This window comes from Schistocerca cancellata, chromosome 1 (assembly GCF_023864275.1).
Source record: "Schistocerca cancellata isolate TAMUIC-IGC-003103 chromosome 1, iqSchCanc2.1, whole genome shotgun sequence".
In the NCBI taxonomy this organism is placed as follows: domain Eukaryota; kingdom Metazoa; phylum Arthropoda; class Insecta; order Orthoptera; family Acrididae; genus Schistocerca; species Schistocerca cancellata.
The window spans coordinates 909,925,882-909,949,527 of record NC_064626.1 but is presented as its reverse complement, the minus strand read 5'-3'; the positions used below and the strand labels follow the sequence as shown (position 1 = coordinate 909,949,527).

General features: G+C 38.1%; 1 protein-coding gene across 9 annotated transcripts in view; it reads left to right on the top strand.

Annotated features, from left to right (window-relative positions):
- The window catches only part of LOC126191077 (deoxyribodipyrimidine photo-lyase), a 120,480-nt gene that overhangs the window by 36,125 nt on the left and 60,709 nt on the right, over positions 1–23,646 (top strand). For all 9 annotated transcript variants that reach the window (XR_007538318.1, XM_049931832.1, XM_049931841.1 and 6 more), the window contains 2 exons: positions 21,950–22,075; positions 22,167–22,369. Coding sequence is in view for 8 of the 9 variants with exons in the window: in XM_049931832.1 (XP_049787789.1) it covers positions 21,950–22,075; positions 22,167–22,369 (329 nt within the window). In the remaining variant the exon portion in view is untranslated. The remainder of the gene's footprint in view (positions 1–21,949; positions 22,076–22,166; positions 22,370–23,646) is intronic.

Here is a 23,646-nt window from a genome sequence, read left to right as displayed (position 1 = left end):
AGAGTGATAGCTCGAAACTGATTTGCATTCAGTGGGCAAGGTAAATCAGCAGCGTCATTGATGCGCTCCTTTATAAACTCACCTTCAGCAAATTGTTTTCGAACTCTCGCTATATTAAGCGCAATCTTATAACTTGCAAGTACTGCTGGGCTATCGTTGTCCTGAAAAATAGAAAACAGTGCTCCATAAAATGTTAAATCACTTAGATGAGAGATATGATCAAAGAAAGTCGCAGATCTCTCGTGACAACAGCAACTTAGCCGGCCAGTGTGGCCGAGTGGTTCTAGGCGCTTCAGTCTGGAACCGTGCACCGCTATGGTCACAGGTTCGAGTCCTGCCTCGGGCATGGATGTGTGTGATGTCCTTAGGTTAGTTAGCTTTAAGTAGTTCTAAGTTCTAGGAGACTGATGACCTCAGATGTTGAGTCCCATAGTGCTCAGAGCCGTTTGAACCATTTGAACAGCAACTTAAGTCAGATTCATCTAGTATCGCCAGATCGCTCTTCTTAAGCTCAGTCAATTTCCCCGTCCACTCAGAATCCGCCAGTAAATTGTACTCATCCTTGTGAAATTTATTATAATGGCGTTCAATACTAAACTTCTGCTGACCAGCGAGAATACTGCCACATATTAAACATTTCGAATTTTCACGTTTATGTACAAAGAAAAATTGATTCTCCCATTCCTTTTTAAAAGATAGCAAATCTACATTTCTCCATTTCCTTGATTCACTCTGCATTTTCCAGTTCTTGAAATATAACGTTCACTATGTAATGGTCGCTTCGCATCGACGTCCGCACTTAGCTTGGTACGATTGCATGCGAGCAGCACACATGCAGCGCTCATGAGCAGCGTGCAACATGTGACTAGAAGTCAATAACAATAACATTGATGAGCTTGTGAAAGATCACAGTCAAGAAATGACCACAGAAGTGCTTATGGAGTTGCAGTGTTTTTCACAGCAGGAAGTTGTGGAGAGGAGTTATTCAATTCAGTGGAGGAGGAGGAGGAGGAGGAGGAGGAAGTGGTAACAGCAAAGCAGCAATATTTTGCCGCTATAAGAGAAATTCTGAAAGCATGGGAATCGGTTGCATTGTACATTGAAAATCATCACTCCAGTAAAGCAGTGGCTACAAATTCATTTTACAATAATGCTGCGCCACATTTTCTCCAACTGTTGAAGTGTCAGCTGAAACGAATGACAATAGATAGTTTCCTAGTAAAAAAGAATTAGTCATTTATTGTGAATAATAAAGTACATAATACTGTATGTATGATTTTCTTATAATTAATGCCATGAATAAGTTAAAACTTTTAGTCCTTTTTCTGCATGGAAAGCATTATCGTATTTTACATTAATTTATATGGGATAAATTATTTCACTTAATGAGTGTTTCACAGTACGAGTAAGATTCTGGAATGAATTATGCTTGCTGTGCGATGTTCCATTGTATTCTTCGTCATGTCATTGACCCCATTTTAACCAGTACTGCCTAATAAAAAATCGCTTAAAATGTAGTTGTTTGTGGAGTTTCAAATATACAACATTGTATTATTGCATGACTAACAGGCTGTTGTATTTTAATGTAGTATTTATGTTGAGTTAGGTTCTACATGTTGTTATTGTCAAAGTGAGTTGTGCTTATTTATGTTGAAAACTGGAAAGCAGGTGAATGAAATATTCTAGAAAGGCTACGTGGCTAACTCAGTCTTTTCATTGAGGAGGTGATATCATTTGTTTTACTAGATTCACGAGGCTACCTTTTTCAGTGATGCAATATCTGGATGTGGTATTCAATGCTATTTTACTCCATGTCTGTTGATAATTGTGTGCATTGCAAATGTGGATTTTGATGTGTTGTTCAAACATATGGCATCTGCATGCTCTTAGAGCTGAGTGTCAAAGCTTCTCCCAATTTGTACTATATAATAGACTTGGAAACCTGAATTCGTATAAGCCAGATCTTATATATGGGAGACTGTTAGTCGTTACTTATGTGCTTTTTATATAGGAAAATTTATTTTAAAGTTTTTCAGACTAATATTGGACAATGCTCAGAGCTTCGTTCTTCTCAAACTACAGGTCGTCAGAGGTACATCTCGTGGTGCAGTTGGGACATTGTGGATGATGTCATGTCCTGAACTTCACCACAGCCGCATTTGTTGTCTGCTTTGTCTTTCAGGCCCCATTTAATTAGATTTGTTTTGACTGGTGCCCCACCCATTCTGATGTGATTCAATGATCTCCAAAGCTTCCAAATGACTGGGATCTGGGATCTGGTTCAAGAGTTGTAAAATCTATTGTTTGGCACTAGGGCAAGTTCTTTTATGGTAAATGATGTTTTGAACATGTTTGATTCTGGGCTCTGGGTTCTGATGATCTTTATTGTCTGACATTTATTGTTGGGTTTTTCATTTTGTTTGAGTTAGTGTGCAATTTGATTAGGAGCTAATGTAGAGAGTTATTTGACTATCCTAGGGTCACAGTTAAGTTTTTTGGCCAAGTTCCAGGCCAATTTGCTGCTGTGGGTCATATCCATTATTTTCTGGTTTTTGACCCATTTCCTTTGTCTTGACTTGTTAACCATTTTTATTGGTGTTTCCCCACATAGGACTACCTCTTCACTAAAAGGGTCCTGTTCTATAAGTGTTTCATATTTCTCCAGGATGCTCTTTGATTCATTGGAAAGGCGTAGGGTAAAATGTTCTCTGCAGCCTCATGGTATGTCTTCTAGAAGTCTTTTGAACGGTTTCTACAAAGATTTGATATTTTCTGGGATTGGAATGAGATTTTTTTGTTTCTCCTTACAGTTCCTCAGTTTATTCTGCCTATTGGCTCTTTTAAAGCAGAACCTTCTGTGGAATGATATTTTTGTTGTTCTTACAGCAACATATATTTGGATCCCAGTAGTGTTTTCATAAGTTATGAATGACTTGGTGCTGAAGTTTGTTGTTTTGTGTGGAAGATAATTTTCTGTTTGTATCTTTAAACATATTGCTTATTTTGTAGAATATGCCCCCCTAAAAAAGGAAGTTTAACGTACTTTCTGCTGCACTCTATTACCATTTGCATTAGCTGCATGGGTGTCTGGTGTGATTATGTCATCTTATGCTGGGTTGGATGGCAAGATGAGATGTGGATGTACATATCAATGGCTGTTGGTTTTCTGTAGATCCCAAAATGGTATATACTGTTGTTGTTGGAGAAGGTTTAACTGTAAGAAGTTGATGTTACTGGTATCATGTTCAGTGCCAAATTCAATGTGTTTGTGCACGCTGCTCAGATTTGTTGTTAAGGGGACCACACCCTGCCTATCCAACCCATTTTAATTTAGGCAAGTGTTTGACCCATTTCTGAAAAAAAACTATTTGATGCAGGACCTTAATATTTTTACTGTATGTTACATGATGCTAATAGATTCAACTGTACTAAAATCTACTTTATCCATTGTATAGTACTTTTTAAAATTTATTAGCAAAAAATATTAAGTTATATATATATATATATATATATATATATATATATATATATATATATATATATATATATATATATATATATATATTTGTGGACTTCCTAACGGGGGAATATTAATGAATGTAGTACCAGAGGTGGCTTTTTATGTTATGCAGAGTCTCTGAAAATTTCATTCATTTATCTATGATAGTTTCAGATATAATGGGGCATATGTACTGAAAATTTTAGTTTGCGGGAAATTGACTTTAAAGAAAAAACGTATGAAATTTGTTACTTACAGTTAATTAAAACTGTTCTGCTGCATATGATGGCCCTTCTTTGGCCTCTAGCAGGTCTTCCAGCTTCTTTTGCACCTTCCTGGATGTTTGTCTTGCTTTCTTGGCCATATTAGATGCAGACCTCTCTGCATCGGCTATCCTCATTTTATCGCAGTGTTGTAGCCCAGTTATCATATTTTCACCAGGATTAATTCCCAGCGTTTTCAGTACCCAGTACTTTCTGATATTACCACAATTGAATCCAATAACAGCATCATGAACTCCTAGTTTCATTGTATGCATGCCTACAAATACAGTTTTAGGAAGGCTGTTCCAAATTATGCTGTTCAAATATTCATTTGGGTTTTGTGTCTGCCCATGCAGACATTTCCTTAGAAGGTTAGGATTGCTGTAATAACAGCAGCAGGAAGAGAATGCTGCTGAGAATAAGATTCTCCAGTTGCCTGAGCCCTATTGTATTTGCACCACGAATTTTCTCCTGATGGACACAATCCATGACATGGCTTATCATCAGTAGAGGACTTACGGAAGAATATGTCCCAAACACCTCTCTTCATTGCCTCCAGGTTTTCTTTATTTCTCCTAATTGCCTGTCCATAGTATACCTGCAAGTTTTCTATTTCAGTTTTAGTTAACCGACCCTGTCCGTAAACAATTTTCCACCTTCTAATTTTTTTCCTCTCATAACAACAGTTAGTTTTCTCAGCCTTGTTCCGAAATGTTTTTGAACATGGCCTACACATTCTATTTTGCTAATAATGGCATCTTCATATGGCTTAGAGTTCACCACATTGTTGTATGCCTTACTGTTACCATCTCCCAAATATTTGGTGTACCGTACGCCTCTTGTCTCTACGGAGCGATGAAATATTTGTTGTACTTCATGAACTTCCATACCACCACTTGTTAGTCTAAAATTAGCCACACAGTTGTGTGCTTTATGTTTATTGACTTTACAACTTTTCAATATTACAGTAAATTCGTTGTAACTCTCTTGAAATGGTGAGAGATTCTTTGATGATGCACTTGTTTAAGAATTACAATTAGAAACATCGTTGCCAGGCGACATAACCTCTTGTACTGAAAGCTTTCTAAACTTGTTTCCTCTAAGTTATCGTTTCTTGAAAATGCCTTTATGCTTAGTCATCTTCAATAAACACAACAAAACACACGCGCTGTAAGTATAACAACTACTCACAATCACACTTTAACAAAACTAATTGCGTGTTTGAAAGCGTGTTGTTTACAAACAGCAGAAACAAAAGAATACCAACCGTTGCATTCCAAGGATAGCTGAAATACTCGGGAGTTAAAAACCCTAACGAGCAATGTTGGGGATATAAAGATCTAAAATACATGCAGAAAAGTGGGCATGGCACATAAACACATGTGGTAGGAAAATGCTCTGTAAATTCTCTCTCTCTCTCTCTCTCTCTCTCTCTCTCTCTCTCTCTCTCTCTCTCTATATATATATATATATATATAAAAATTCAGCAAAATCCTGTTCAGAGTACTTAAATAAAACCATATGATGAAAACAAATTTTTTTTTTTTTTTTTTTGAACCTGAACCATGGTGTGCTCCCCTTAATGGGTCAGTTTCCCAATTGGGCCACTGAAAAGAATTATTGTATCGCCCACATATCTTGAATAGTTGATGACTTTGCTGTTGATATGGTTGTTAGCTTTGCAACAGTTTGCTATTTATTGGTTTATATAAATATATATATTACGGAAAGGAGGGATTGCTACTCACCTTATATTGCAGGTACAAGAAGAAGACTGCTAAATAAGTAAGCTTTCAACCAAAAGGTGTCATCCTCAATTAGAGACACACACACACACACACACACACACACACACACACACACACACACACACACACACACACGACCACTGCCTCTGCTTTCCAAGGCTAGGCCCAGACATTTTTTCCAAAATCAGTTAGTTAGGTGTCACAGCTTGTTATTACTTCTTTAACTTCTGCTGCATATTTGTTTGTGGCGTCCCTGTTCAATTTGGTAATGTTGTTTGCTGTAAAGGAAAAAAGAGCTCCTGTACTTTGTTAATATAGACATTTTTGTTTATTACCACTAGACTATTATCTTTGTTTGATTTGATTGCTGTGGCATTTGGTGTAACCAGCTTATGGTTTTAAGTTATTAAGTGTGGTGTCCTCTTTCTTTTCTAGTTTTTAATATGTGTGTCCTTGGGTTAGAGCTTTTTCTATTACTTACGATGCCTGTACTGTTAGTTGCTATGAGGTTTTTCATTACTTTTTTATTTGCGTTTGGTTGTGTATTGTACTTTACACTTTTATCACTTTGTCTAGTAATATTTTGTTCATCATTTATGAAGTTGTATAAAACTTTACACACATAAAAATCAGGACAAAATTAATCGTAAATATAAAATTTAATGAACAGCATCAAGAACAAAATCATTCCGACACATGTTAAGATAACAGCAGCACCAAAGTTTGTCACAAGAATCGAGCACTTTGGAGTACGAGTGAATGGAAAACAAGAGCAAAGAAAAACTCGAGCAGAAAAACTTTCTGAACCAGGACATTTATGTAACACATGTAGCTCGTAGTAAATACATAAGCCCAGTAATATTTCATCAATTGTCTAGTCTTACAGACAGTTGCGTACTACAAAAGCAAACAAATACATCTAAGCTACAAAAAGAAATTTAAAAAATCTACTGATTGCATAGTACCTGGCAACACTGCCAGTACAGATTTACACATCTCCATTCGAGTTCTACACAAGAACAAAAACTTTAACAGTTATTAACGTCACAAATGATGAACAAATGTTACTAGATGAAGGTACAAAGTACATTACATAACCAAAACCAAATGTGAAAGTAATGAAAACTACTAAATTGGATATTGGCACAACTAAAGGCACATAGAAATAACTGTACAGGCATTATGCATTATAGAAAAAGCTCTAACCCAAAAACACACATTTAATAAACTGGTAAAGAAAGAGGACGCAACTCTTAATAACATAAACCACAAACTGGTTATACAAGGTGCTACCCAAAATTTTCGGGACTGGTGCTGCCATCTGTTGAAAACCTTACCTTTGGACCAATGGTCGCCATCACCCTCGAAGTAGTTTCCATCCGCACGTACACACCGGTCCCAGCGCATCTGCCACTGGTCAAATGTTCTCTGGAAGTCCTGTTCTTTGAGGGTGTTTATCACCGCTAGCGATGCTTCTTGAATACACTCGTAGAGTGTCGAACCGATGGCCTTTTAACTTGAGTTTCAGTTTTGGGAATAGCACGAAGTCGCAAGATGCCAAATCTGGTGAGTACAGTGGGTGGGGTACAACCACCATATTGTTTTTTGCCAAAAACGTCCTGGTGAGCAAGGACATGTGACAGGGCGCATTGTCGTGATGCAGCTGCCAGTTCCCTTGACGCCAAAGTTCGGGCTGCCATCGCAGCACGTTTTCATGCAACACGTCACAGTAGTACATGGAATTCACTGTTTGGTTTGGTGGGACGAATTCTTTATGCGCAATTCCCTTGGTATCAAAGAAAACGATGATCATGCTCTTCACCTGTCTCACTTTTTTAGGTCTTGGAGAGCCACTCACACACGTGTACGGCTCATGCTCTGTCCGCAAAACACTTGTTGAATCATTGCAAGGGCTTCCGTAGCACTTTTCCCGATATTCGGACAGAGTTTGATACACATGTGCTGTTCTGTTCGCGGATCCATCGTAAAATCGCCACACACCAAACACAGAGTATTTCAGAAATCACTGTGGACACTCCACATGTCCTCCCAGCTGAATGCCACTCCACACACTGACTCATCAGATATGCAGCTATCAGCACCTAGTGGTGCAAAGATCTACTACTCCTACTTTCCAGATGTCAGCACCAGTCCCGAAAATTTTGTATTCCACCTCATACACAGTGCAATAGCAATCAAAACAGTTAAAGGTAATAGCGTAGTGATAATAAACAAAAATGACTATATTAACAAAGTACAGGACTTGTCTTATAGCAAACCACATTACCAAACTGAATAGGGATCCACTAACACACACACAGCAGAAAATAAAAAAAGTAATAAAAAGCAGTGACACCCTACTAAGTGACAAACTACACCGGCACACAAAGACACACACAAATTTTATACGAACATGTCCTGTGGTAAACTTTGTGGATATTCCTACATATGTGATTAGTAAAATGCTGAACAACTGGCCCAAAAAATAGTACACATATAAAAAGCAATCCACAATAAATTCAAGAACACCAACTAATAAAAAAAGACATAAACGTTCCACAGAATGGTAAATTCAGGAACTTTGACATTAGTATAGTTGGAGTCGCGAACAATTATGTGCACCTATGTTACACGTATGGCAACAGCCAGTGAGCATACAGTAGTGTTCTGAGCACTCTTCCCTGAATGCTGTAGGTAATGTGAGCATTAAACATGATTGTAGTGAGTTGTTTGGTGAATTTATATTTCATTTGTCGCGAGCCGTCATCGCTGATGGCGGTGGTAAGTGATAAATTGTGCATAAGCAAGCGAGAGACATAATTTGCAGGATATACACTTCCTTAAAGTGTAAATCACTGCGCATGTGCTGCCCACAACTGCCGCTTGCAATCATCAACAATGCCGTTCCTGTCTGTGCCTCGACATGTGTGAACCGCCATCAACCAACGATTGGACTATTATGTGTATACAAACACACCAATCAGAGAAACAATGATCTTTATAGAAGAAAACTTATTACAATATAGGGAGCTACATATTACAGAAATACAAAAATATGCATTTTTTTTTAACAGAACGGACTAATAAATCTACCGTTAGTTCATACGGCCATACACAAAGAATTGGCAATCCGTACTTAAATAGCTCAGCAAAAGATTTTGATCCAAGCATAGCGAGAAAACTATACAAAAACACAACAAACGGTAACCCCGTTAAGATACGTAATGACATAAAATTAACAAAAGAAACTCCCACAAAATAAAAGTTCAAATACATACTGCAAACTTATGTAGAACCAATTTCGATTGAACTGAACACATTACTGAAGAAGACAACAGTTAAATTAACATACAGAACTGGACACAACCTAAAAACACAGATCTATTCTGATGAGGCAAAACCATCACTAACCCCACTACCAAGCATATACAAAATCAGTTGTAAAGACTAATAATTTCTGTATAGGACAAACAAGCAGAAACTTCAAAACTAAGTACAGAGAAGTCACAATAAATAGTGACACAAACCAATCCACATTCTTAAATGTTTCAGGCAAATGCCGGGATGGTTCCTTTGAAAGGGCACGGCCGATTTCCTACCCCATCCTTCCCTAACCCGAGTTTGTGCTCCGTCTCTAATGACCTCGTTGTCGACGGGACGTTAAACAACACTAACCTAACCTAACCTAACATTCGTAAACCACTTGAAAACAGAAAAACGTAAGGGTGATCACATAACAAATGCAACGAATCTCTTACATGTATCGCCAAAGGGATTTAAAATGAACGTTTTGGAAGAAACTGAAATTTATATAGAGTAGTGGCATTAATTCTGAGCATTTTTTAGAGATTCATTGAATATTGCATTCAAGAGTTATTTTAGTTGAAATATACAATATAATTTACTACAAATTTACAGAAAACTTGCCTTAATGGCCAATATTTGAAAATTAAAATTCAAGCATAAAAAGTAATTAAAAATTTTAAAAAGTCAACAGTTTCAGAAAATTACAAATTACTTGGCACAAAAGTTATTGCAAAGTGTCTTAGTAGTTTGTGGGATATCCTTTTGGTTTAACCTCTGCCTCGACTCTGTATGGCATATAGAGTCCAGCAAATGCCGAACATCATCTGTTCTGATCACTCTGAAGCATAAATTGATTGTGGTGTCTAGGAGCTCCTTCTTGGTACTGTGATTCCATCGTGAAACCTTGACCACAAGTCCTCCATTGGGATGAAGTTGGGCCTTTTGCAGGCAGCACACTAATGTGATGGCCATCAAACCATTTCTTATTGATTTTTGTGGTATCACATGGTGCATTGTCTTGCTGGAAGATGCACAGAATGTTGTTACCTTCAAACAGATTGCAGATAGAGGGCAACAATTTCAACACTAAGACTTCATCTTGGTTCTTTTTTGCAGTAATGTTACCCTGTGACACTGCCAGATGTTCAATGCCATGACATGCCATGTCGGCCCACACCATGACACTGATGGGAGGCTTCCATAATGGCAGTTGTGCACTGAGGAAATAAGTCTTTGCCTCGTCAATGATGAATGAACATAACTCCATCATTTCCAAAGGTGCTGACCCTTGTCTCATTACTCCAAATTACTCTAGCCCAGTCTGGTTGTGTCCTTTCCCTGTGTGCTAATCCCCATTGCACATGTCTGCCTCTGCGTTTTATTCAGATGAGGCTTCTTCTTTGGAGTCCTTGTCCATAAACCACTTTTGCAAAGTTTCTGTCTCACTGTTTGATCAGGACTGTCAATCCCTGCAAGATGGTATTTGTATTTTGTGGTATGACGATGATCTTGCAGAGAAAGATGGCAGATTCTCCAACAGTCGTAATTAGTCAGTATTGGTTTTGTGCCAGTTTTTGAAGCAGTTTTGATTGACCTGGTTTCTTCATACAGGTTGCAAACTTTCGTCACACCTGTCTCTGTAGCACCCCCGCACAATCTTTGTGTTGTTTGTGCATACGCATAACCTTCATCATGGAATGTTACTGCCTTATTCCATTTACTTGGTAACCAATCAGCACATTACAGTACAGGAGACATAATTTTTAATCCGTCATCCATCTCAGCTCAGCTTTCAGTAAAGAAAATTTACACTTTAGCAGCAGCAGCAGCAACAACAACAACAACAACAACAACAACAATGTATTGCTACTACTGGCAGTAATAATGCACATCCTTTTATTTATTTGCCGGAATAGAACAAATTACAAACAGCTGCACAAGCAAGTAAAAAAAGAAAGTTTTTTAATCATTCTCAGCAATGTCTGTTTATTCATTTTTAATAAAAAATATCATGATGTCATCTAAAAATGATTCATATTATTTAGGAAAAAGACCTTGTTTCACAAAGCGCCTAGCATCCAGCGCACGTTGGTCTATCGATTACTCATACGATTTTGAACGCATTCCTGTTGGTTTTTGAACATTTTTGAACAAATTTTAAGTTGATTTCTGAATGAATCATAAGTTGATTTTTGAATACGTGCATAATGTACGTGATGTCTCTGCCAGGGGAATCCCCGTCACATCTAGAAATGAACTTTTCTGCAGACAAAAGGGGACGAGTCTATACGAGTTGAGCGGAATAAAGCCGAACGGTTGAATGCCAATCGCTGTTTATGTGGTTGACTGGGTGTGCAAATTATCAGCGCTGTTATAATTACTAGCGAATTCCATGGATTCAGACTAACAGAGTGGAAATAAACAACTAACAGGAATAACAGTCAAGAAATATTACGTATTTATTGTTTTCTGCGTGTATCCAAGAAAATGAAATTATGACAGAAAATTTTTGGCCAGACCGCTACACTACTAAGGGCCAGTTATACAGTCTCCAGTTAGCAGCCTCTAAATTTCTATTCTGGGAGTAGCGCGGAAAACGCGTTGTCCAAACACGTAATAATGCCTAACCGGAGAATAAATGCAGGATAACTAAACTGGTGATTGTGTCAGGGTTGGTAAAGTTAACCAGAAAATAAGTTTTTACACTGGCAGGAATAGTTACAGAATTAGCGATGACAAGATTGTTTTTTAGAATGAGGAAGGAGAAGAAACGGGGACACACACAGATTACGGAAGAATATGACAATTCCAAATTTATATAAAAATTTCATACTAATTCTTTTTGATCTCATGCTTCAGAAGCTAGAGAGTATGAATGAAATGTGAAACTATTTCCTAACATAAAACCTTTTGCTTGTAGTAGGCCATATAGGCATTTGATATTGGTATTCGTGAATTATATTCCGTCGTGTTACAAAAATTACTAAAAAAGTGCCAAAACAGTCTCGTGTATTTGGTGTGTGTAACAATTGCTGCAATATTAGGCAGGCCTATTACGTTTTACCTAGCAGACAGTGACAAAATACACGTAAGCAGCTCGAGAAAACAACCGGTCTTGGGTAAAATTTGTATTAACAGCTTTTCTAGTATTAGACAACAACATTTCGGTTTTTTCATGCAGCAAAACATTGACGAACTCTGAAGAGGTAATAGATTCTTTCCCAGAAAGGAAAGTACACCACGTAAAGCTGTGGCAAGTTAGAGAGAGAAAAAAAAGCTGGGACTTGTAAGGAATGAAGAAACTTGTACTGTCTTGCTTGTCCCTTGTCTTTAATCGTTTTATGTATCCTATATTTAATTTTATGTCACACAAAACAGCAAGTTATTCGCTAATAGCCAGTAAAGACTGCAAATTTTCTGAAGAGTTATTTTTCTGCCGCTTACAAATAATCCCATTCAGTATTAATTGTGAGATTTTTTTAAAGGGGGGCAGGATGTCAAAACAGCCGACTGGGAGCAGGAGAGGCACCACAGAACATTTTAATTTCCACTGGCCTGAATATAGTTTGATGGCACCCATTACAAAATGTTGCACATTTGAATTCCACAGAGCGAAATACAGAGACGTGTGATGGAAGAATGCTGTGTGAAGAGGCGAGGCACTGCACTTTGGCACACTTAAGACCAAATAACATGTCTTACGTTCCCTCCAACATACATTTTTTATGTATCAGACTCTTAAGACAGATGTGCGCTGCAAAATGAAGATATTTTTGAAAAGTTGATTTTTTAAATTTTTGGCGTCCTACCTCAAACGTTCGAGGGAGGGGGACCGTCAATCTCTAATATTGCCCCAGTTCAGAAATATTGTAGATCCGGACCTGATGCACAGAGCAGTCAGAGTTGTAGTGGGTAGGTGGTAGTCTCCACGTGACCAGTGTTTACTTTGAGTGATTTTGCTGTTTCCTCTTCATTTATTGCTCTCGCGTCAAATGAAAACAAAACGGATTTCTGTGGCTGGGAGCTATCAAGTGAATTAAGACATTCGCATAATTACGGAAGGCTAAAAATGTTGTTAGTTTCAGATTTTATTTTGTTTCCACCTTTCTGACAGTCAAGTGTTAATCGCCTTCCAGGACGATGAAGTTATTTTTGTCGGTTTGGTAAAGAAATTTGACCTTTATTAATCTTTTCTGCTGAGGCAGTCAATTTATTTGAAACGAAGTGTTTAATTCGTCACTATTGGCTAGTTTCCACTGTTTGCTGCATTTCAAGTTCACATTTACATCTTTTAGCATGTATGGCATTATGCCATAATAAAGAACCAAACATGAGATAGTGCAGTGCTGGTTCTCCAAGAAAATTTATATCTGAATCTGGACATACAAATGTGCACTTTAAGCTGAATTATGCATTTTAGTGTAGTTCGCAAAATTCCCATGTTCTTGGAGTATCCCCTAATGTCTTATTTCTTTTATAACATAATGTAAGGTCTTTTAATGTTTTACACGTACAAATGTACGGGCTTCCTGCCTCATCGTAGCTGCGCAAGCGTGGCGACGCCTGTTATCTGGTGCTCTCTGGCAACTGCTGAAATGAATCTATTTCTAACAGGTTGCGGGAAAATATTCCGAATGGTTGTTTGAAAAGCGTTACTTTAAAAGTAAATTTCCTTTTAGGCAAGATGAACTCTGTGCGCGAATGTCCGATGAATTTTTTAAATCACAGAGCATTTGACTCTCCTACAAAAATCAATTCGTTGAGGATGACCATTTAGATTATTTTCGAGCCAAGAAGATCAGGGATTTATGCCATTAAAAATTTTACTGGCACATTTGTGTGGTGTATCTTTAAGTGTTACACGTGCAAAGAACTTCATTATGTGTGAAAGCTTAGCTTCTCTTGCAGCTTATTAATTATGAAGACCAATATTATACGTGAAATCTTTTCTTATAGCAACACTATGTATATTAATTTAAACCATAACCTTTTCCTATTTGTGTGTTCGCACTGCTTAACAGTGATGTTGCTATTGCTTGACTGCATTACGTGTCCTATGCTCTGAATATCTGCTGTCGAGATCATGTGACATGGCTTACAAAAGTGCATCACAAGCTCGAGTTCAATCCTTCGGGAAGTAACATGCGGTGTTTGGTGGAATTCGAATTTATAATTTCATAGTACGAAAATATGCAGCATACATGTTGCTGCATATCAGACATCTTTTCAAAACGTGTTTTTTTCGCTGACTTTCGTTTTCTAAATTGGTGGGAAATTCTATGCCGGTGTATAAAACCAGAACCATTGAAAGGCTTAATAAGTTTTATAGTTCCGAGGAAAAGTGTGCTGTTACTTAAAATGGAAAAAGTGCATTTTCTTCCGGGAGAAAGTGTATTTTTAACCGGGAAAAATCCGGGAATTTTTTTCCTTGTCCACGTACACACGCTGACTACATGAATTTTATGTCAATTGTAAGCAGTTCTGATCTGCCATGCACTGCCCATTTCATCTTTGCCACTTGTGCCTAATTTTGCCGCAGCTGTGGAAAATCGCTGACTTCTTGGTTTGCTCGTAAGAAGAGGACAGTGTTCCAATCCTGGCAGTTAATATTTTAATTGCTAATGACCATATCAATTATGATTTTGGCAGCATGAGATTTGTTAATTTTTCAGTTTGACTTGGCTTGAGAACTAAGATGATTTAATTCTGTAGCAACTCCTACCAGATATTATTTCAGCTATATCTCCAGGTGCCACTACAGTGTGGGTAACCAATACAGGTATGATGTTGGATGGCCTCTGGGCTATTCAGTGGGTAAATGGCCTCAGTAGATTGTTTTCCATTGCCACCACCTAAGTACTGTTGCGGAAGTGCTAGGTGCTGCTGGACAGAGCCCACAAGATGTCAAACACCAGGTTGTCTTCATTTAAAAACAATTGATGACAGGTGATTGATAACAGGTGGTGCTCCCGGTATAATAGAATTCCATCCAGGCACCACAGTCAAGGCTCAAAGCAAGCAGTAGCCCTCATAGGTCTGGTTTCATGAGGTGGCAATGGCTGTGTCCTCACTAGTTTACAGGTCACCGCTTTATAATACCATATTTATGTGAATCGTACGTGCCATCGAATGTAATGTGCACCCCAATTTTAAAAATTAAATCAATTAAAAAAAGGAATTTTGGCACGTCGCTGGTAGGGTATTTTTGTATTGTTGAAATTTATGTTACATTGCTAACTTTATTTCAGACAATAGTGAATGTATACATGAATTAAAAAAAAAAAAAAAAAAAAAACTTATTTTTAAGTTACTCGTTACAATAGTAAGTGATATTTTCATTACTAAAGAACAACGCCTAACTTGATTACTACATGGCATACAAAGAAACATACTGTGTAAATTACAGATGTTACTCATCATTATTTACTAATATCATCATTACTGGAATCCTTGGAAGAGTCTATATCAGAAGTAGATTCATTTCTTCCTTCCCCGCCATCCTCGGTGTCATTCCAGAGCACATCATCTTCATTGTCATCCAGAGTATTTGAAGTACAGCATTTCTTGAATGATTTTACAATAATTGGTGCTTCGAAGCATTTCCAGGCAGCCGAAACCAGTGGGCAATAATGTAGGGTGCAGCACATTTAATCTTTCCTGTCGGAGGTCAGGATTTGGTTCACAAAACCATTTTTCATACTGTTCCTGAATGTAATCATTGAAAGGTTTAGTTATACTAATGTCCAGGCATTGTGATACAGAAGTCATTCCTCCAGGAATAAGAACAAGGTCACTGGGTAAGCTATGGATCTTCTTTTTTATGTCGTGAGTGAGATGACCACAAAATTCATCAAGACAAATTCATTGATGGTTAATTGGAAAGCCCGCCATTATGGAGTTCCCTCATGTTTCGGATCCAGTCAAGCATCAGAGTTTGTCACTCATCCCTTCTCTTGATTCTGAAGAATGATATCATCAGGGAATAATTTTTCATTTATTGGCATCTTGGGTCTTGTTTTTCGCTTGAAGATTAAAAAAGGGGGAAATTTGTTCCCATCTGCTTTGATTGCCAGCATTACTGTTACGCACTGTTTTTCACACCCAGATGTTTTGATGGTAACTTCTTTTGTACCAGTCTTGTCCGTCATGTAATTACTTGGAATATCAAACCAAACTGGAGTCTCATCAGCATTGCCTATTTGGCCGCCGAAAAATTCTTCTCTGTCCGAAGTGTGATAATGTACCACTGAAATTCTTTAAGTTTCTATCAAAATCCTGTGGAAGCTTTTGGCATATTGTTGTACGGCATCGCAGTGATAAGACTGTTGGTTTCATAAAGCGATCAACCTATCCCCGGCTAACATTTAAGTCTTGCTTTGGTATGCTAAGAGCTGCAGCCACCTCTTTTGCATTCTTTATTGTAGTGTCATTCTTCCTCCTTTCTGGGACAAATTCCAAAACATTTACTTCATCAGGATGTCTTCCTTTGTGAGATGCAGTGAATTTCTTTCTAGTAGTGGTGGTTGCAAATATCCCAATTTCTGTTTCGTCCATAAGCGAAAGTTACTCTCAGCTACATTGAACTCTCTTTTTGCCCTTCTGTTACCATATTTTTCAGCATAAAGAATTACTTTATACTTGAAAGTAGCTTCCTTAGGATATTCGTCTCTACTTGCCATCCATTTCGTGACTACCTAATGCAAACACAATGCGAACTACTGTAATAGGCCAACAATACTGAAACTAGGTTGAGAAGTATAACAGTGCGTTGTAATGTGCAGGACAGAACATAAATTTCAACGAGCAAACGCCTATGAACGGAATTCAGAACTGGAAATATATATCACCTCTTTTAACTTGATAACCTCTTACCCAATTTATGTCTTCCTTTCTATAATTCACAGATACCATACCTATATTTTCTTGCTAGAGTTTAATAATAAATGTTTTGCTACTTCAGATCACATAGGGTAACAAATACAGGTGAACAATTCAAGTTTGTACTTGAATCTGATACACCATCGAATCTTATGCGCTCCCCAATTTTGTTACTTCGTATAGTAAAAAAAAAAATCGCACTAGATTTGTGTAAATACGGTATGTTGGTGCTTGTTGCTTTTGCCTGCACAGCTCCATGGTAACTTTAACTCTGTCGCAGTTTTTGTGTGGGCTGTCCAGTGTTTGTTAACTCAAGTACAGGTCCAGACACAAATTGAGATGGCACCAGGCACCCACTTCATTTAACTTTATACAGCTATGTTGTTGTTGATTATTTATAATGTGTAAGTGTTTGTGAACTGTGCATGTTTTTCCTCTCTCCATAGTTTATGTGAAGCTGGAGGAGCATTGTCCGTCTGGTCCCAGCATCCCTCTGAAATCAGACACGAAAAAGTGTTGGTACTGTACAGATGACATAGTTTTCAGTGTAGGCATGAATACTCAATGATTAAATTTCAAAACATTGAAATTAGAAAGAAAAGGAGGAATATTTGGTACAAATGCATTTTTACATATGTAAGAAAATACGGGGTGTTCAAAAAGTTTCTCCATAGTGCCAGATGATTGTTAGCTGCATATGCCATATGCCGCGGTAAATATACCAAAAGGAAACTCAGTGAAATAAAAGTTATTAATTTCTTGAATATTCATTTTTACTTACAAATTTTCACATTAAATGTTGAAAGTGTCCTCCCTGTTGTTGAATACACAATTCAATATGTCTAATCATGTTTCCAAACACAAACTGTAACATTTCTTCTGTAACAGAAGCAGTGAAAGTGGATATTGCAGTTTTCAAGTCATTGATGGATTTTGGATGGTTTTTATAGACAGTTGCTTTCGCTGCACCCCAGAAGAAAAAGTCAGTGGTGTTAGGTCACGCGATCCTGGAGGCCAAAGTCCCTGTGAAATTATGCGATCACCAAAAACATCAGCAAGCAGTGACATTGAAACACGAGCTGTATGCGCAACACCATCTTGTTGAAAATAACCATTCAGTATGTCACTTAACACAAGTTCTCCTATGAATGAGTACAGAATATCACTGCAGTATCATTGTGCGTTTATTGTTTCGTTGAAAAATATGGGACCCACAATCTGATGTCTAGAAATTGCAATCCAAACTCTTGTTTTCACAGAATGAAATGGTTCCTCATGAGTACACGATGGATTTGAAGTACTCCACATACGAGAATTTTGTGAGTTCATGTACCCAGATAAATGAAACCACACCTCATCAGTGAAAAATGTTCAATTAAGAATATACCTTCCATTTTGTTGAACAAAATTTTTGAACCATTGACAATAACGCAGTCTCTTGTAGAGGTCTGCATTATCTCCGATTTTTACCAGCAAGTCCCGCTCGCCCCTCTGGCTCTCGGGAGTATGCGGCCAAGCATCCTCTTCCGCCGTCTGTGGGCAGCCGATCGCCAGCGCTCGGCCGGTCACCAGTAACCGGTGGACTCAGTTCCAGCGAGTAACATTTCGTCACACTCCTTGAGATCAGAGGCCATCGCTTCACATTAACCACTCACTTATTTCTTTTACAAATGTCTTTCGTTATTTACTACCAGTTCTATGACCTAAATAATACACTTGTATATGTTACATTCGATGTTTGTTAATATGTTGCAGACTACTGGAGTTTCACCTTTGAGGTTATCATGTATTCCAGTAATTGTAACGTTAAAAACTGTAATGTCTGTATTTAGTATTTTGTTCCATTCGGTAGACAAATGGGAACACAGTAGCCTAATCATGGACTATGTGTAGCCTATCTCCAAACTTGGCCACATATACGTTTTACTAATATTGAATGCAGGATCGGGAAGGAATGACGGAGTTAAAAGTAATACTTACAAAATTATGTTGCACAAACGTTTATTTCTGAACAAATTATGACCTGTAAATAACGTTACAAGTGAATCATGACTATACAGTTCGTTTTTCGTCATTGGTGCTCCCTGATACACAAGCGTCATTTGTGTTCCTGGAGCTATTACTACAGCTGGTGGTGTGAACTTTTTCCTGTGAAGTCAATGAAAGTGGAATCCTACATTTATAGAGTTTGAGGAATTTTTCCTTCCTTGTGATTATGTGGTATGTTGTGAATACTTACGTAATTGTGATGGATCAATAAGAGATCATCCACCTTGTCTGATTCCAGCCACGATCTTTTGCTGGACAGCAGGTGACCGGCCTGGCCAAAATTTCTCTCGCTGGCAGCTCTAGTGACAGGTATACAGAGAACTCTTCAGGCTGCTACCGACAGCCTTGGAAATAACCCCGCGTTCATTTTCCACCACTGCAAAATTTGTCCTTCGGCACTGCTACAGTCATATTTGGAGAGCGAAAGGTACCTGTCGAGTTCATTGGTAGTAACTGTGTGTCCATCTTCGTCTTCCTCATCCGAACTCCAGTCCAGTCCAGTCCATCCTGGACTTTTTCATGGGAAGAACTTGGTCACTGTTTGCTTGAATGGACTCTAAACATGAATGAAAACATCTGTAAAATATTCCTGTCACCTTCAAATATGTATACACCGTAGTTAGAATTACTGGTTACTAAACGACTATATTTACAGTGACATTTTATATATATCGCACAAATTACATCAAAATGCATTGCGGAATGTTTAAGCTGTGAAACCTTTCCCAAATATCACATTGTAGACGTAATAAATGTTGATCTAACGAAAGATGGCAGATTAGACAAACAAACATTCATTTACTAATTGGTTTCAGTGGATGAACCTTACCATTTATGGGCAGTTCCGAGTAAAATCGTTGAACTTCAGCATACACGGCTTTCTTTTCGTCTGCTGTGAGTTTCTTTAAATGACGCCGTGATGGCCATAGAACCGTGGCAACGTAATGGATAGCCTCAATTTTGCACTTCTCTGTGATGAAGTATGCTGCTCTCCTTTTTATTTTTGCCATGAGCTGAAAAGGAAACCCAATATACATGACTGCACTCTGATAATTCAACAGTTGTATAAAGGATCGTAACCCATAGAAAGTGTTCTTACCTCGTTGTCACTGTCTATTGGTTCACAATGATGTAACAGACTCTTGTACCACGGCAGCACATGTTCCAGCATTGTTATCTTTGCAGTTTCCAAATCCAAACTCGCTTTTTTAAAGGGGGCTAGAAAAGCGATGACATCTCGTATGCACCCTTCTTGGAAGGTTTCTAAGAGTGTCGATTGCTCCCGGGATTCTAGTAGATCTCGAATATTGTCGATTTGACTTGCGACGGAATTGAGCATTAACAGTATACTGTTCCACCGAGTTACAGCTTCTTGTTTCACAGAGTGCCGCAGACACCCCGAGTGACCCGATCTCTTCAAATAGCCTACTATAGCTCTTGCTGATAGTAGACACGACAGGATTTCAGGGGCTTCGTCTTCTAAAAACGTCTCTTGAAATGTGTCCTCAAGCAGTGATCAAAGCAAGGCAAACGGTTGTAAGATTCAGGTGCCTTCTTCATATTAGCTCCTTGGTCAGTGACAAAGTAACATTTCGTAAGATCATTCTTGTTAATTCCTAACCAAGCATGCGCCCTTCGATTTCGTGCCGTATGGTCTCTCCTGTTTTAGGTACGTACGGAAACTCGGTTGTTATCAAAACAAGTGTTTCTAGCTGCCACTCATCATTCACATAATGCGACTTCACAGTCAAAAAATTTCTCTTCTTGCAGACCACAGATCAGCTTCTAAAGCGCACATTTTGTTCTTTAAGGCACATATTAGCTTGGGCACCATTGTCACCCGTATCTTGTCTGCCTTTCCTTTAATATGCCGCAATACAGTGGTAGGGTGCGGAAGAACATCTTCTATACTGACTTTGCCGTAAGTGGCGCCAACATTGATGATGAGCTCCTGTGAATAATTCTTGAATCCAATCTTACTACAAGTATTTAACAGTAGCAAATCTATTCCACTCATATCGACCAACCTATTAACAACAACTTTCTTTATGCTACTTGGTACTGCAAGTGGCCGGTGGACTTCTGCTCTGCATTTACTTTTGCAGTGCCGAATCATACCTGTTGTGCTTGACTGGTACGAAAGTATGGTATCACATGTGGTACATTGCACGAAACCAGCAGAAGCCTGTGTGACAGGATCCACTACAAACAATTTCCAAGCTTCACTTTTCGCCTCCTCTTCCGACATGTCTTTCTTCTTCAGGACTAATGAGCCGCTCCTAATTCTCTCCATAATACTTCTCTTCGTTTTATAAATGGAACGTTTACGACCTATACTTGGTTTATCCATAATGCTGTGTGCGCTGCTCAAAGCCAGGTCGTCAACTGCGTTTGCACACGGTTTCTAAGGCGATTCGGCACTGTAGAGCGCGCGGTGGTTGTACTGTCACCGGCTGAGATTGTGAGTACGCTCGAGCTCCCAGCAGTGCTCGACAGTCCAACTGATAACCAAGAGGTGGAGGACAACCGGCCACATGGTGCATTAGAAGGCCACAGCCATATCGCAGCATGGGTATTTTCCAGCCATCGAGTAGCAGCACGAAATGGGAAATGCTCGAGCAGTTGTTTTCATCGAAATGCAGAGCTCTAGTCTCTTGCCATGATCAGTATTATTCAGTTCTTGCACGACTGTCACTTTGTATGGGAAAAGTTCTATGAATCTGTACTTCGAAATTTGTTAATCAAATCTTGCACAGTATTGCGATGTGGGTGTGTTGTCTCTGGGAAAACTAAATTAAATGTTTGACAATCTGAAACTGTGTATTTACTGCCAGCTTTGAAAACTTGTTTGATTAAAACACACCTTCTTCAATGGTTAGCATATTAACAGTGACAAAAACGAAACAAACGAACAAAGGAACTAAACTTAAACGTTCATGTCAACACATAACGACACACACAAACGATACTAGTGACTCTGGCTGAGATAAACGAAACAGTGGAATGTTGGGAGAGTCCACTTGAAGGGAAGTAACCCAGACAGGCAAACAATCATACGGCACGCGCAGATAACAATCATACGGCACTGCGGAGAGACTTTTTGAACAGCCCATACATGGGCAGCTTTGTTTTAATAGTATTTACTTACAGACTAATCTAACATCAGCTGTAGATGTATGTTTTCATCTTGTGCTTGTATTTTTCAGATAACTGGGCCTTGCTCTATGCACAGAAGTTGGCTTTAAAAACTTCACTCTCACTTCATGTTTGTTTCTGTTTGGTTCCCAAATTTCTTGATACTACATATCGACATTACAGTTTCCTCTTGAAAGGTATGATCTAGAAGTCTTTCTAAGAATAATGAAAAAAGATAGTTCTTAACATTTTCTTAAAAAATGTTTCCTTGTTTTTTCCCTGCATTAGGATTGCAAGAGGTTGAAGCAGAATGTAAGAAACTGGCTGTTGAATTTCATTTACTCCTTGGTGAACCGGTCAGCACCTTGCCACAGTTTTTGACACAACATAAATTAGGAGCTGTTGTCACTGATTTCTCACCATTGAGGGAGCCTCGTAAATGGGTGGATGATGTAAAGAAATGTCTCCCAAAAGATGTACCGTTATGTCAGGTAAGTTGGATTGCTTTACTAACAGTAGCAGCAGCAACTTAGGTCAGCACATGCAGTATGTGTGAAATGCCTATATTTTGCATGTGAAGAAAGTGGTTTGAAAGAAAGAATAATGCATGTCTTGGTGGTTGGATGAATGTAGTGAAAGCATTAGATACCGGCACAAAAGTATATGGAATCACCTGCAGACTATCGGGAAAATCCTGAAATGTTGTAACAGTTCCAAAGGATTATTTGACAATTTTTTTTTAAAACTACTGTGTAGAAGAATTGTGTGCAGTTACCACTCATTGAAAAGAAACATATGGATGAGAGTTCCAGGCAACAATTTAAAGCAACACCATTAAATAAGAATCTTGCTAATTTTTTTTAAAAAATCCGTGCACAAGATTTCTGTGAGAGGTAGGAAACAAGAAAAGAAAGAGTAAAATGTACAAATCAGGTGCAGGAGGTAAGAAAAAGCTATTCCACTTTACTGATCATCAGAAAGTTAGTTTGCAGGAACGGATTTGGAATGATCTAACATCAGAAACTTTAATTTAATAATGTTAGTAAAACTGAGTTGTACAAAATTAATAAAGCAGAGAGAACTGTTAATGTTCATAGAAATTATGGGGTACTATCGTTAATTGAGAGCTAAATGATGACAGAAAAATTGTGAGATAAAGCCTTGTGGGAGGGGCTACATTGTGGAGGGGGGGGGGGGGGGCTGGAAACAGGTCACAGGGAAATGAAATTATACAAAGAAAATATTGAAAGGTGCTGGGATACTAATAAAAAGTGACAAACAGAGAACAGTAGTGCAGAATGTAGAATATAAAAGAAAAATTATGACTCCTTGAGATAATGGGGAATTGAGGGGGAAAAAGATCAGTGTAAATTAGTACCAGATGGAAGGAGAGAATCCAAGAACATGTTCTGGAGCTTCTTACCATCTCTAGAGTAAAATAATATGTCCAAAAGTAAAAATTTATAAATAAAATTGATAGAGAAATTAATAATGTGTTGGTTGAATCTGAGCGGAATACAAAACTGAAGTAAAGACAGAAACTCGTCTTATAGTTGACTAGTGGAGGTATTGCACAGTCTGGAGGCATTAATGAAGTAAGTTACCTAACTGTTTACACTATTATGATGTGTTCATATTTACACAGCTGACTGGTTACTAGCTAGTGGCCTTACATATATTGATCATACTGATTTTCAACAATACATGTGTCTTAACAAATATTACCATGGTTAGATTTCTTATTTTAAAGTACAAATTATTAATGTTA